Source organism: Pezoporus wallicus, unplaced genomic scaffold (assembly GCF_028554395.1).
Source record: "Pezoporus wallicus isolate ANWC-B61680 ecotype Strahan unplaced genomic scaffold, APGP_CSIRO_Pwel_v1 contig_5767, whole genome shotgun sequence".
Classification (NCBI taxonomy): domain Eukaryota; kingdom Metazoa; phylum Chordata; class Aves; order Psittaciformes; family Psittacidae; genus Pezoporus; species Pezoporus wallicus.
The window spans coordinates 1,663,129-1,679,986 of NW_026640599.1; the positions used below are offsets into that span (position 1 = coordinate 1,663,129).

The 16,858-nt window shown below is 37.5% G+C and overlaps 1 protein-coding gene across 1 annotated transcript in view; it reads right to left on the minus strand.

Annotated features, from left to right (window-relative positions):
- Positions 1–3,062: 3,062 nt before the first annotated feature.
- Positions 3,063–16,858, minus strand: part of PUDP (pseudouridine 5'-phosphatase) — an 81,309-nt gene continuing 67,513 nt past the window's right edge. Inside the window, exons 4-5 of the mRNA XM_057419674.1 lie at positions 4,651–6,378; positions 3,063–4,075 (exon numbers count right to left, since the gene is read on the minus strand). Coding sequence (XP_057275657.1) covers positions 6,202–6,378 — 177 coding nt within the window. The 3' untranslated portion in view covers positions 3,063–4,075; positions 4,651–6,201. The remainder of the gene's footprint in view (positions 4,076–4,650; positions 6,379–16,858) is intronic.

Below are 16,858 nucleotides of genomic sequence, written 5' to 3' on the forward strand. Positions count from 1 at the left end.
CTTTACAAATCTCAGTGTATCATAACACATCATCTTTGAATATGTTTTTGACCTGGGTTTTGCTTGTGTTAATGCAAAGATTTATCCATAATTACCAACCTGGTGAAGAGGGATTTAAACTAGTTGCTAGAGGAGGGAACCTTAATCCATCCAACTCTTACCAGTTTGATGCCAGTGCCAGTGAGAGATCCCCAAAGCTTGGGGAGGCATCACAGAAATGTGGTGGGGTGGCTCTTACAGCTGGAGTGTTGAAATGGAAGAATACAGGTCCTTCAGGAAGGACAAGCAGGGGGCATGAGGAGAGGGTGCTGCCCTCTATGTCAGTGACCAGATGGAGTGCATGGAGCTCTGCCTGGGGATGAATCCAGAGACAACCAGGAGCTTACAGGCCAGGAGCACCTCTCTTAATGAAGACAGGCTGGGAGAGTTGGGGTTGTTCAGCCTGAAGATGAGAAGGCTCCAGGGAGACTTTAAAGCAGCCTTCCAGTACCTAAATGGGGCCTACAGGAAAACTGGAGAGGGACTTTTCATGAGGGCACATAGAGATAGGACAAGGGGGAATGGCTTTCAATTGAAAGAGGGGAGATTTGGATTAGATATAAGGAAGAAATTCTTAATTTAAGAGAGTGGTGAGGCACTGAAACAGGTTAGGTTGGAACTAAATGATCTTTAAGGGCTCTTCCAACCCAAATCATTCTATTATTCTATGATAATTACTGCTTTTACATTTTTGCTAAGGTCAAGTGGACTTGACTCTTCTGTTTCCTTTTCCTTCATTTGAGTGTTTGGTTCTCCATTTATACCATAGTTTATTTTGCTGTCTCAAGCTCCCTCCTTCTACAGTTTTGTTTTTCTCCATTAAATAATTCCCTCTCTGCTATGTTTTGAATCAAAGGAACCTTGGATATTGACAATGATGCTGTTAATATTTCATGTATTGTACAACGCAATACAATCGCATTGATCCAGGAATCAATGTATTGTATTGATCCTGGAATATTTCATGTTCCAGCTTCATATTGCAGATATCCTGGGGAAAGAGCTGTGAAGAGAGTGGTGAAAGCTGAAATGCTTTTCCCTTCTGAAGCTTGTTTTAATCATGACAGCGAGCCAAGTGCTAACATTTAAATATACTGGCTTAGGTGAAGGTCAAAGGGCTGAAGAACAGAAGAGACCAACAGCCTTTCTCACACTACCCTCTGACCTCTAAAATATGTTTTGGTTACACTGAGCTACCTGCTGTGGACACAGCCACCGGCACACACAGTGAACCCTGCTGCCAGGGTAGGCTCATCAGCCCTTGGAAGTTCTGGTATGGACTTTAGTCTAAGTTTTCATCCTCCTGTTCTCCACTTTAATAAGGTGATTAGACTCAAAATTTGTGAGGTGTCAGCTAAAGTGAAGGTTAACATAAAGTGTTGACGACAGTCATGTTCCCCTTGGGACAGAGAAGTGTTCTGAGACCTCCTTTCCCTCCACTCCAGTCTTTCCACTTATTTCCTGTAATTTGCAAAAAAAATAATTCTACCCTTTTAGTCTCAGAACATGAGTTTCCGTGAAGTAACAAAGAGGTAAATTAGAACGAAATACATGGAAAGTAATCAGGAAAAAAAGGGGTGTTGTGGTTGTTTTCATATTCTAATATTAAAATATTAGAAATGAAGGTTTTAATATGGTCCATTGAATTTAGTGGTTTTGCTGTCTACATTTAACACGATTAAAAAAGGGGGGATTTTCGTATCTGGACCTAGTAATAAAGCAGAAAAGTTCAAGCTTCATTATCTAATTGTTTAAGATATGGATTAAGTTTAATGCTGTGGAAAATAATTTCATTTTTTCTTAATGTGAAGTTTCTTGCAAATTTTTCTAATTTATCTAGTTTGGTTTCTGCTGAAGAGATTTTTTAGAATATATGGAACATGAGTTTGATTCTGGATAGAGGTTTCTACAGTTTAACTATATCATTCTTTAGAAAGAAATCTAATCCAAACAAAGAATGAACATCTCAGCTTTTTTTGATCTTTATTTGTAGAAGGCAAATGACAAGCTTCAAAGAAGTCAGACTGCATTTTTAAATTAATCCAGTTCTAATGAATTTTGACCCGACTATATTCGATGAAACTCTTGTTTATGTGTATCTCTGCAACCTGGATGTTCTACCAAGATTAATTTCATTGGAAGTCCAGTAAAATGTGTAACACAGTTCACCTGTGAGGCAGAAAAGAGTTCAAGTTCCAGTGCAACACTTTAGACATCATTAGTTTGCCTTTTTTCTTTCTATCTATCTATCTATCTATCTATCTATCTATCTATCTATCTATCTATCTATCTATCTATCTATCTCTATTCATGGCTGAATTTAGCTCCATTTTGCTGCACTTATCCTATTTTCCAATTGTAAAAACTTGGTCATGAATTTCTGCCTTTATTTGTGGAGGCTGAACTTCTCCGGATATGTGTGAAACACATGCTCTGTATTAAGACAAATAAAACTATATATATAACTAAAATTAAGCTGCTGCTTACTTTCTATGTTTAATAGAAATGAATTAATCATGCACTTAAGCACTTGTTGGGACTGAAGTCTGTTTGCTGAGTTAAGATGATGGAGTTTTTGGATTAGTTTTTAACAGTCCTTTTCATACAAACACAGAGCATATAAATGTCCTGATTGGTCACATGTCCTCATGACCTGTTGCAGGATCTGGTAAGGATTTTTTTACTTCAGTCAAAACAGGACTTCATCTGGAAAGCAGCAGACAGAAGTAAGGGAAGGGATCCAAGTTTTTAATCCTTTATTTTTTTTTTTCTTTTCTGAACAGACGTTGTTGAGATGATTGAGCTACAGAGCCAGAAATCTAACCAAAAAGTCAGTAAAGAAATATATACAAACATATGTTGGTATTTGGTATATGGTTAATCAGGCAGGCTAGAGTCACCTACTGCTGACATGAATATCCACCTCACATATAATGGAGATGACAGAATTTTAAAGATTACTATAGATGAAGAATTAGCATACTCTTTTGATTCTTCATTCAGTCAAGAGAAAACCTAAACACAACACTGACACTTACTTTCATAACTGTCAAAGGGTTCAGCACAGGTTGTTCCAGAAAGTTGGCTAATGGCAAGCAGTAAAGTACATGGATGGGAGTTTTACTTAAAGGTTATACCATATGGCTCAGGTTAACAGATTTCAGTTTGGGGCAATAATCTCTCTGGCAACTGTCAGGTGGGATACTAAATGCATGGAAGAATAATTGTATAGGGTAGATTAGCTGTTGAGTACAGAAGTGGTAGTTTTCTGACTATTAATTCTCTGCAAAAGAGAAGGCTACTTAATTAGAATTGTAGGATATGCTGATTCATCATGGTGGTCATGATGAAGTAATTCTGATTTTGTCAGTGACATTCATTAATGTCTCTACATCTTTAAAAATAAAATTCAAGACTTTGATGATAGTTCCTTCAAAATAAACTCTGCGACATGTTTTTTTTTGTAAAACTCCCTAGTTATATTAAATATGTGCAAAACTTTTTCTAAGTTACTAATTACAGCTTATTAAAGCTTGCTCTACCTAGTAACATCCCTGTTGGAATTCAGTAATTATGAACGAAGGGGATCCCAACAGGCACCTATTTTACACTTAAAAGCTCAGAATTACTGCTCTACAGTAACACTTTGTTTTATGTAACATAAGTCAAAGGAGGAATTATCCAGCAATATTTCTGTTATCTTGTCTGGAAAGACGAGAAATGGAATTCATATTGGATAGGAAGTGCTGCTGTCACTGTACAAACACTAATGACTGCAATATCCAAGAAAAAGCATAATATGCACAATACCTACACTGAAACAATATCACCCTTTTAAAAAATGCTTTAAGATCCCTAGATGAGAAGCCTTTAACTGCAAACCATTACACTAGGTGTACTAAAAATCTTCTGGTGTCATCTAGGTCATATTTGACTGATCATGCTGAATAACACTTTCTTAATTTTCTGAGGTATGAACAGACTACAGTAACAGAAAATCCCAACAGTCTACACAAAAGATGAAAATTTTGGGTTTCTTTTTGTCCTGGGTTCAGCAGTAGCAGTCATGTTTCTCCTCCTTGGTAGCTGGTGCAGTGCAGTGTTTTGACTTTCGGCTCGGGAACAGAGCTGATAGAGATGTTTTGGTTTGGCCAAGGACTTTGTGAGCCTCATGCTCTGCCAGGGGGGAGTGGAAGCCAGGAGGAAGCAGAGACAGGACACCTGACCCAAACTGACCAAAGAGCTATTCCATACCACAGCACGTCATGCCCAGGATGTAACTGGGAGTTAGCCGGAAGGGCTGGGAGACTGCAGGGTTGGAGGAGGTATCGGTCGGTGCTTGGTCGGGCTTGGGGGGCGAGTTATCGGTCAGCTGGTGCTGAGGTGTTGTATTCTCTTCCCTTGTTATTTCCTGTATCATTATTATCATTGGTGGTAGCAGTAGTGATTTGTGTTATACCTTAGTTACTAAACTGTTCTTATCTCAACCCGTGGGAGTTGCATTCTTTTCGATTCTCCTCTCCATCCCTCCGAGAGCAGGGGGAGGGCAAGAAGGGGGGGGGGGGGGGGGAAGTGAGCGAACGAATTACCTGACTGGGTTTAAACCACGACACTTTTAAATCCAGGAAGGAAAAAAAAAGTAAAGAAGCTCACCCTAAATACTGAAGGGTCTACAATTCATTAATCTTTGCTCTTGATTAAAAACCTTAAACCTAACACAGTTAAACACCTACAGAAGATTTTTTGTGAGAAAGATCATAAATAAACAGATGATATTTAAAAAAAATAAGGCCAAAGTAGTCTTCCCATAATGCATAGAAATCCTCTAATTTACTTCGTGCTCCTTGTCTTTATGGAGTTTGATATTGTACCAAGATTTTGGGCTGGTTTATGGACACTCAATTAGAAATTTAGTTTTTTAAATGCCGAATACAATCATTCATTTTATAAAACAATCATGAACCCCGTGTAATATAGCTTACTTTAGACAAAGTAAAAGACATTGCTTCCATAATTTCATACATGTATTTGTGGGTTTCACCAAAACCTGTCTACATGTCTAGTATTTTCTAAAGAGGCACTTACCCTTGTCCTGATGAGATGCCAGAAACAGACAGAAGAGAGATATATGACAACATAAACATTTTGTGGAAACTATGGTAGCCAGGAAAATAAATTGTAAGTATTTAAACAAACCAAAACTACAATTTCTGTATTTTTAAAGTAGAAAGCAAAACTCTGCAGGGAACTTGGAAAAAAGAAAAGGCTCAAGAAAGAGGTCAGAATGTGAAAGTAAGGATGCCCTACAGAAAGCTATTTGGATACAATGGATTAAGGCCATAACTTTATCAGAATTGATGCAGGGAGACAAGATGGATTCATTTCACAAGAATGAAAGGAAAGGCTCCATGGCAACATGAAAAATTTCAAGAATGTAATGAAAGAAGGAAGATGCAAAGCATTTTGATTGGTTAAAACATAGGATCACATGATCTCATATAGCTCAAAGCAGGTGATTACCATGCCAGAAAAGGTACTAATAGAATTACAGAATAATGGAAGTTGTAAAGGACCTCTGGAGGTCATCTCATTCAACTCCAAAGAAGAAAACAAACTAAGAAAACACAGAAAATACAACAAAATCCCTGCAAATAATTGGGGAAAATAAAAAAAAAAGACAACATGATACAAAGGGGAATAGAGGGACAAGTGCAGGATGAGGAAATGGATAAACATGTTGATAGCAATAACTGTATCAAAACTAATGTAATGGAATAAAAGCTAATCCAGAACAGATTTCTGGTTAATATCTAAACAGTAAGTCATTCAAGTGGAAACAGAACAAGAAGCTTCCAATGCAATTACAATAAATTGTCTAAATAGTTTCATAATATTCCCAGAAAACATTGTGATGTACAGAGAACAAGGCTGGATTCACTTCACAAGAGAAAACGCTGCTTTAATTTAGAATTTATCATGAGGACAAATCATAAACATCCCAGGCAACTTTTAAAGGTACTGTGTGGAAGACTCGTTAGCAGGACTTTTGTATTTTAGTTTTGAGGAAGAAAGGAAAAGATGCAAAACAATCATAAAATCATAGTAAAATTTCATTCCACTTTCCCAGTGTCCAGTTAAGTGCATGCGCATAGAGATTAGGCACTAATCATAGGCTGGTAAACCAAACAGTTCTGGCTTGAAATCCTCCATGGAGTTCAGCAGTAGTGTTGCCTCTTTTTTAAGATCTGGATTTAATTTTTCATCTGGAATCATAACCACTTGCATTCCTCCTGTCAGGGCTCCTTTGACTCCAAGTGGTGAATCTTCAAACACAAGACACTGAGAAACAAGATGAGGGGAAAAAAATATAAAATAATGTTACTATGAACTTTTAATTTTTTGTTTTAAATGAGAGACCAAATAAAATTTAGTAGGAAAGCTAAATTCAATTCCTGGCTTAGACACCCCTAATTAGAGCAAGGGCAAACCTCTCAATCTGAACATCTGCATGGTAAGTAACCTTAAATTCATTTCAATTAAAAAAACATCAACATGCATACTTCAATCCCAGCAACTGATTATACAGATGTTCCTAAGTGATTTATTTCACAGGGATGGGTTTAAGCACAAGCGTAAATTTAAGCAAGTGCTTTAATACCTTCATAAGCAATTCAGCTCTTCAAGACCAACTTTACAATCTGCAATATGACAAAGAACCAGTGCTTTCACTTATTAGGCATGGCATTTCTTACATACACAAGATGAGGGAGACTACACTACGTAGGTCAGTATTAGGACTTTGAGTGACTGGAGGGTAAGACAGTCAGTTGTCCGAAGACAGCTACTGAATTCGTGCTCTATTTGCTCAATTCTTCCAAACCAATGTTGAGAAAGAAAATTAGCAATTACATTGGAAGGCTACTTCTAGAGGAGAGGCAGTTTAGTCACATAAAAGTTTCATGTCTTACAATAGTAACAATAATTCAAGATCACAGTTTGGAAGCAAGGTTGTTTAATCACTACATTATTTATGAAAATTTTGCAATTTAACATCAGAATATTGAATAATGAATATATAAAATATCACCTAGTCTGAACTTTTCTATATTAAAAGATAATGCTTCTGGAGTTCATTCCAGGATCTATATAATGAAGCATCTCTTCCTGACATTACCCACTCCTGAGTTTGAATTTTTGGTCATGGACAATCCAAAGCAATCTTTGGCATTCAACCATTTGAAAAATTCTGACCTACACTGACACTTCTGCAGTTCAGACTGCATTTATTATCAATATTAGCACTGCTATTACTACTAATACCAAAATTATAGCCACAAGTAATTTTAACAAAGATGTTGGGATGGTCAGTGTGATTTTCTCCACATTCTTCAGACAGTACAACTCTGCTTATCACAATTTTTTCTCTTGTGCATTAAGCCCTTCACAGTCTTCACTGATCTACCAGATACACAGGATGGATTTTATGCTTTTCTTCACAACACAATAGACTTGGCAACTAATACTGAATGGGTAATACTAGTGATTTGCTAAACTTAAGTTATAACTTCTGACTGAATCCAGATACGACATACTGGGAGACCATACAACAGCATACTGCATCTTTCAGGCTCTCTAACACAGCAGGGAGTATTAGGGATGCACAACATTTGTTCTGGCTGTGCTCTAAGAGAACCAAGCTGCAACCTGCAAAATCTTTATTATGTTCAAAGAAAACGTTTTTGCAAGATGTATTGAAAGTCTGCACTATGTATATCAATCTATCAGAGATTGGAAGAGTAAAAGGGAATGAAGCCTTTCTTTCTGCTTTCTTTTCTTTTTAATATATTGATTCTTGCACATCAGCGTGTCAGCAACCACTTGGAGTCTGCCAAAGAAAGTAAGGGGTGCTTTCTATCGCACACATAATAAGTAAAACTTAATTAATGACTTATAGTGATCCAACAGAATCACAGCAATCTTTTGTGCTCATTTCCTTTATACAGTCACTGAATCCCAATTTGAACAATGATAATGATCAAATATTGATCATTATCACTATTACTAACTACAAATATGTAACCAGCTGATCCTGCAAATCTTGGAACACTTGCTATTAGAATGGAAGCACGGTTCTGCTTATAGGTTTTGGTCTTACGAATATTTTAGTTTGTGACTCTAAACATTCTACAGACAGTAAATGAAAACCTGACAGGTTTTGCCTTTTGAAGAATAAGCTTAAATGTGGCACAGAACAGCATTATCAGGACCTTTCAGAAACCTTTTTTAATCCAACCCATACAAAGAAATGTACTTCACTGCTCTGCCTTGAAAGACCTAATTGACTTCCATGATGTCAGTAAGCTTACTGTACAAGAGGAGCCAATGATTATGGAAGGCAATATGCGTAATGAAAAGCTTAACTAACTCCCTGGAACTAGAAGCAATTAAAACTCTTAATTAACAAAGAAGCCAGGCAAAAGACTCATAATTACAGTAGCTTTAATGTTACAGGTAATAAGTGTAGTAGGTCTTCCTCCAGTATTTCTTGGTACTGGCACTTATTGTCAACAGCAACATTTTTAATGGATGATAAAAGGTTTACAGAGATTCACATACAAAATGGATTTATTAACTTCGTTGCACAGAGATGTTATAAACTGTTCACTGTCCTGGTCCACCCACATACTAAATTTAGAGACATGAAAGCAGCCAAGTTCTTCCTCATTGTGCATAAGTATTGCAACACCAGCATCACTCCAACTGAGAGAGACAGATGAGATTTATACAGACTTCAGCTGAGATGCTGGCTGCTTATCTCCATTATTTGTGAAACTTGTGTCACTGCTCAATACTACTGCTATGAGATCTTTCAAAAGGTCATACCAATATAGGACAGTTTTCACTTTGGAATGAACTAGATGCTTAAAAAAGTAAAGTAGCAAAGCATACTAATTTGTTTTCCACTGTATGAACCTAAAAAAATTAATCACTTAACCAAAGGAAGAAATAATAAAATTACTGCAGCACCTCAGTACCACATCTCCTTACATGAAATTTAAGAATGTAAGAAAGAAGAGTTAGTTAGGCCCTTGTATGTACAGCAGGCCCTCTCCAACCTATACACTGTAAAAGACCTGATGGAGTATTTATGTAACTAATAGGGATATACATGTGTTACTGCAATTAGTGATAACCAAAAAGTCTGGAAGCTTAAAAGGTTAAAATCAGTTTTGAAATTAAGATTTTGAAAAACCTGTGAACATACAAGCATGGGAGTGCTTACTGAATAAATATCCTTTACCATATATGACACTATCAGCTTTAAAACAGAATGAAGAATGAAAAAAAAGGCATAATTTACACATGTAGAACTTGGCTTCACATTAAACACTACCATCTATTGTTCTATTAAAAAAAAAAAAAAAAAAAGAATTAAAATTTCCATCATCTTTAAAATGGGTAAACATAGCCTCAAATTATTTCACATTGTATTACAAAAATCTTCTGTTTGCTGGTTCTGGTCTGGTCTGATTAGGCCCTTAATCTCAGTGAAGACATTTGCAGACATGGGGACTAAACTACTCATTTTAGCACTCTGTCTCTGAACCAGCGCATTACTAGTAAAAGTATTGAGTATTTCATTCCCTTTGATAAAAAGAGTGAGAAGGAACTGATTATTTGTTAACTTCTTTTCTTCTTTTAATATATTATTATTTTTACACTGTATTCCCCATATGCTTCATTGGAAACTGCTATGTATTTAATGAGAAAATATTACAGTTTTCATTTTTTTACTGTTATTACTGTGACATTTACATTGTGGTCTGTTTAAACTCAAGTCAAATTGGTTAAGTCTTTCACTGGGCAAAATATACTTAAAAACCCCTTCAATCCTATTGAGTCTTACAAAGAACTAACAACTCCCCGTCTCCCCCAAAAAATCAAACAGCATTCTGGGCACACAAGTGGTTAAAAAACAAATAATAATAATAAATTTTATTCTTCCCTCCTGATCAATGAAAGCACAAAGGGAATACAGTGGAATTTTAAGGTTTCAAATCACAGTTTCAAAAAGGGCTGGTAAGACTCAGCAAGGTTATCCTTATGTTCTTTCTCCTCTGAACAGGATCAGCCTCTGTTTGTGCTTGGTGAGAAGAGACAGTAGAGGATTATTGTGTCTCTTATCCTCTAATGACACAGAAGCATTTGGTGTCAGAAAGTGACATATTATGTTTGAGCCTTCTTATGCATTGCATATTACACTTCTGTAACATTTTTATTTATTATTGTTTTTCTCCTTCATGATCAAAATAACTGGTCAAAAGTGAGATGTTATTTGTAAAATTTGCACTCTGGAAATATTTGGTAACCTTATACATTAATTTATGTATACATGCACAGTGCAGTCTCCCATAAGCATTTAGAGCCTAACTCAAATTCCATCATATCACTAAAAAAATCCCCACTGATTTTAATCAGTGGATAGTGAGCCACAAAACAGGCTGCAGGAAGAAATCTACCAAGTACAGGCAACTCATGTTGATTTCAGACAGACATTGTTCATCTCTGCCAACCAGAAGGCAGTCAGACTACAGGGAACTTGTTGACTGTTCACTTCCAAAAATATTTTTACTCTCCTCATTGTGAAAACCTAGCTTATACTCTGTGCTCATGATTTCAAACTAAGTAGTATCCAAGAAACACATTATCAGTCTGGAAGATATTGCCACTATGGGTTTTGTTTTGTTCAAAACCTTTCATCTCTTTTTTCTCACTGACTCAATTTTTTTTTTTTTCAGATTTTTAAAATAATTCCATTACTAACCGTCTTACTAGTGTGAGTGACTCAGGAGCTTTCAAGAACTATAAGATAATTCAGAATACAACACAAACCCGTCTATATCTCTTACAAAATACTGAGATGCTGAAAAGATGCTGCTTATCACTCATGGGAGGAGGTGGAAATTCGCAAAAAGACAGGAAACCAACATGTCATAACAGATGCTGGGCTACTTTTTAGGCAACTTGTGCCTTCTTTTTTCCAATGCTTTGATATAGAAAGTATCGAGTAATAGGAGGAAATGTATTTCTGAGCGACCCATTTACCACCAGAGTTACTTAAACATTATTGAATAAATGCATTTTAAGCAGCTACAGTATTTGCAATTTTGGCCTCCCACTGTGTTAACTCTCTGAGGAATTAACAAAGAAACAATAATGAAATAAGTTGATTAACCTCTCTCTGGACATACACTCTTTCCAAAAATAGTTGAGAAAAGTCTCAGCAGCAATAATGAACTACACTTCATTTTATTTTAAGGATGTATGCCAGTTTGACTAGCCAGGGATAACAAAATCATATTAAATATGTTTAAGAAAGTTATGCAGCTTAGAGGCCCACATCTTAATTCCATTAAAGAAAATAAGGAGTAAATCAAGATGTTTTTAAGTGTCATAAGAAATAAACAAACAAGCTGGAAACTTATAATAAATTGAATTAAGCATCAGAGTATCCAGAATACTAACTACCAGTCACCATTCTTTATGATTCAATGATTCATATTATGAACCATTTGGAAATTATACACGTATATACATTTTAATTCAGATTTTTGTTAACTTGCTATGAATACATTGCAGACCAGTACATGAATCAAATTATTTACCAGGAGTCTTATAAGATAAAAATCATTAGAGTAATAAAAAGAAAAAAAAAAAAAAAAGAAAAAAGAAGTGCGTTACATCTGCACATAATTAGATCACTCTGCATTTCCAGCTCTTACATAAATGCCACTTTACATTTCAGCCCATACCAGCAGCTACTCTCCCATAGACCGGTTCACAGGGTGTTATCTTAAGGTGGGCCAGAAGGTGTAAAACAGTTTGGATGGGGAAGAAGGAGCATAAATTTCAAATTTCTTGCTTGTTTTCAAGACCCTATCAAGTGAAAGAAAGTGTTTCTGTGAGTGACAGTCAGGCCCAGACACAGCGGCTCTGTGAGGCAGGGAGAAGGTCACATTTACATGCGGGGTTACTCTGATCATTCCGGATGGCTGGAGCACTCTTTTCACAGAGGACTGTGTGTTTAGAGGACAGCACACTGGGAACTTTGTATGGCAACTCGTGTTACAGGCTTCAAGGAATTCCCAGGAGTTTCTGAAACAGTGTTCAATTATCCTGGCAGCAGAAATCTAACTCAATCAACTGGAGCGTGGATTAACCATAGAAGAGTATTGTTCTTTTAAGGAGAACACAAGGCAAACACTCAAGTTGCTCTCTACTGAGATTACTCATACTGTGTGAACACGCTAGGGTTTTATGCCACTTATCTCTAAAAGTGGCCTAAAAATGAATTCTGTGCAATGAAACAGTTAATTTGTGCTGCCTTATCTTCCACACAGAAGTATCTTTACTAAAGCCACTGACTTTCTTGACATGTAATATACAACACATTTAAGTAACTGCAGCTTGCATGCAGAGCTCAGTATGGTAGGATAATTTAAACTGGAAGGATCCCCGGAGGCCATTTAGAAACATCCCTATCCAATGCACATCCAGCCAGAGCAGGCTGCTCAGGACCTTGACCAGGTGAGTTTTGAGTATCTTCAAGGATGTAGATTCCACATAGCTCCTAGGCAACCTGCTCCCATATTTCACCACCCTTATGGTGAAAATAGTTTTCCAAGGAGTTTCCTGTGTTCCAGCTTGTGCCTGTTCCGTACTGAATTATTACTCTGCACCTTGGAGGAAAGCTGGCCCCACCTCATGAGCAAACACATCAGAGATGCAAACTAGGTACATCCAAAGGAGGAGCTCTTCTGGTGAATGCATACTCTTAAGTCTCAAACTGAAACTGGAAATAGGTATCAGAAGTACTTCCTGAGTAAATGCAATGACCTTTTTGCCACGGGGAATGTCTACAGTTGCAGCTGCAGCATGGCAGGCTGATAAAGGCAGGTACCCTGCCTATTTTGTGTAGCTGGACATCACCACTTGCCTAAGCATGTGTTTAGGCAAGTGCATCACCAACTCAGTAAGTGCTGCAAAAGGTGGCTGATTCTCATGGAACAATAAATTTTTTTCAAGCAGCATAACATTTTCAAAACAGTGTCTTTTTGTCCCATAATATCTTCTTGACCAGTGTTATCTTACCACACTGAAAGGCCAGCCTGCATACTGAAATGTACCTTAATCTGATCTAACCAACATCTTAATTATTGTATAATCCTTGCCAGAAGTGTTAATAACAAACCACATATGCTTCAGACATGAAGTCATTTCCTAATTTCCTTAGTGAAGAATGAAAGGGTGAGAAGAGGCATTCACCTTTAAACAGGTTTTCATCAGGAGTGAAAAAAAAGTAACAGAAAAGGTCTTTTTTTTTCTATTCAGAACAAATTTCTCATTGAACCATACATGACACAGTGTCACCAGTCTGGAGTGACTGGGTGATTTATAGCTGTGTTAAACTTTTAACTTTTCATGATCTGAAAGAAAAGCGGTTTTTCTTCAAACAGTTGAAAGTTCTCTTTTAGAGAATATTTAAGATTAATAGCATGAAAGCCCAAACAAAAAGCCACAAACTAGCACCTTTAAGTAAATAAAAACACTTTGAGAAGATTATGATCTTCTATACATTTTTACTATAGGAAAGAAATATGAATATCAAAAAAGTCAATTCTCTGTTTTCAATATAGATTTTCTAAGAAGTTGTTTAGGCAACAAAGTACACAAGTAAGTTGGAAAAAGTATTAACTTCTGATTTGGTGAATTTGGGTAAAATCCTGAACTGAATCTTAAATACCTCTTAGAAACTGGCTTTTGTAATTTTTAAAAGAAAAAAAAAACAAACAACAAAAAACCCAAACCATTTTTATAATATTGTTTGGAAAAATAATTTAATAGCACCGGCTTCACAAAAAAACCCCCAAGAGAATGAAAGCAGCAATTTAAAAGGCAGTTTTACTGCACTACGGACCAAACCCAAGAACTACTCCTAAAATCCTTAAAAACTGTAGTATCTTGGGGTCACCTTATTAGAGTGCTGTAAGAGCCAAAGAAGAAGAATAAACTTAAGATAATCAGCACTAGAAAAAGCACTAGAATCTGAAATAACATTTACCTGTTAAAATACTGCATGGAAACACTTTTTTTCCTTTTTTAAAATGCACTGATGACCCACAGTTACCAAGCTGTGCCTATTTTTCTATTAGACCAGCTCTACAAGAAAAGAGAAGGCTACTAGTCACCTCACTGAAAGGCTCAGTTCTTATTTCGACTCAAGCATGTTTACAGGCAGAATAAAAGGTCATTTTGAGTGAAAGGAATAAGGGGTGTGAGACGTGACTATTTCAAAGTAAATAATGGACAAAAATAGAAAAACATTCAAAGCCAAGTTGGATGCTGTTCTGGGCAACCTGACCAAAGACAAAGATGTCGCTGCTTACTGCAGAGGGGTCAGACAAGATGACCTTTGAAGGGTCCTTCCAACCCAAACTATTCTGATTTCATTTAACTCTGTATATGTATGCATGTATATAAACAGATGGTATACATATGGTATCTATGCAAATAGTCTCCTTTCCTGTAGTTTAAGCCTTATCTAGTTTAATATATATTGAAATAGGAACTAACACAGCTATGATTGAGCACTGGATTAGTAACTAACACAGCACATGGGATTAAGGGCATCCTTAGCAAGTTTGCCAACACCACCAAGCTGTGTGGTGTGGTCAACATGCTGGAGAGAAGGGATGTCATCAAGAGGGACCTTGACAGGCTAGACAGGTGGGCCAGCGCAAACCTCATGAAGTTCAACAAGGCCAAGTGGAAGAAGCAAAACATGAGCCTGCAGTATGCACCTGCAGCCCAGAAAGCCAACCGTATATTGGGCTACATCAAAAGGTGCATGACCAGCAGGTCGAGGGAGGTGATTCTCTCCCTCTACTCCACTCTCAGGAGACCCCACCTGCAGTACTGTGTCCAGCTCTGGGGCCCCCAACACAAAAGAAACACGGACCTGCTCGAGCAAGTCCAGAAGAGGGCCATTAAGATGATCAGAGGGCTGGAGCACCTCTACTATGGAGACAGGCTGAGAGAGCTGGGCTTTTTCAGTCTGGACGAGGCTCCCACAAAACCTTGTAACACTCTTCCACTACCTAAGCAGGGGCTTACAATAAATCTGGAAGGACTTTTTACAAGATCTTGTAGTGACAAGGCGGAATGGCTTTAAGCTGAAAGAGAAGAGTTTTAGATTTGACAGCAGGAAAAAAAGTCTTCAGTATGAGGGAGGCGAGACACTTTAACAGGCTACCAAGAGAAGCAGAATTTTCTATGATGCTGGTTTAACATTAACACTAGTTTGGGAATACCAGCCATGGTATCAGCAACTACTAACTGCACCTGTCACACAACTTCTGACATGAGTAACTTCTTTTAGGTACTCAGTTCTTCAAAGAAACAAGTTTATCATTATCTGAGTTCTCATCAGCTTTTTCTTAGTATCATTTTTTATTTAAAAAACCTCTCATCTGTATATTTCAATCTGAAATAATGTCCAGATGTCAACAGGGTATAAAGCTGACAGATGGCAAACTAATGTAAAAGGAAAACTACCACCTATCTGCCTGTAAATTGATCTTTCATGGGCAAAGTCCTTAAAACACTGCAACAGGCCATATGCTTAAGTGACAACTACTTGCTCATTCAATGCAATAATGATTTCATATTAAAAGTAAGAATCTCCACTCACACAATGAATCCACAGATCTGAATTATACTATATTTGCTGACCTTCAACAGTTTGCTTGAGTCTATGGAAGAGATGAGAGCTGCTTTCCAATTTAAACTAAATGTGTCCGTTCCTCCATGACTATCTAGAATTTTTACTCTGAACTCGATATCATGTTACTGTGCTGTTGCATTATGAATTACAGATGCCCATACATAATATACATACACACAAAGAAAATGAGCAAATACTACATAAATCTCATATGGACTCAGAGAATCATGGGATCCCAGGATGACTGATGTTGGAAGGAACCTCTAGAGGTCACCTCGTCCACCCCCCTGCTCAAGCGGGGCCACCTACAGCCGGTTGCCCAGTACTATGTCTAGACAGTGCTTTAGTATCTCCAATGAGGGAAGCTCTACCTCCTCCTTGGACAACCTGTGCTAGTGCTTAGACACCCTCATGGCAAAAAAGTGTTTCTTGATGCTCAGAGAGAGATATTCCTGTGTTTCAATCTGTGTCCACTGCCTCTGATTCTGCCACTTGGCACCACTGCCAAGAGCCTGGCTCCTCCCTTCTTTGCATCTTCCCTTCAACTATTTACTTACATTAATAAGAATATTCTGCCCTAAGCCTTCTGTTCTCCAAGATAATGAATTCCAGCTCACTCAGCCTTTCCTCACAGGAGAGATGCTCCAGTCCCTTCACCAGCTCTGTGGCCCTTTACTGGACTCCCCCCAGTACCTCCATTTGTTTCTCATACTGCGGAGCCCAGAACTAGACACAGTACCCCAGGTATAACCTCACCAGTGCTGAGTAGAAGGACCTTCCTCAACCTGCTAGCAACACTTCGCCATAATCAGCTGCCTTTGCTGCAATGGCACATCACTGGCTCAAGGTCAACTTGACATGGTCATCGTGGTCACAAAGATGATCAGAAGTCTGGAGTACCTCTCCTATGAAGACTGAAAGAGTTCAGTGTGGAGAAAAGAAGGCTCAAGAGAGACCTTCAAGCAGCCTTCCAGTACCTAAAGGGGACTACAAGAAATCTGGAGAGGGATCTTCATAGGGATAAGACAAAGGGTA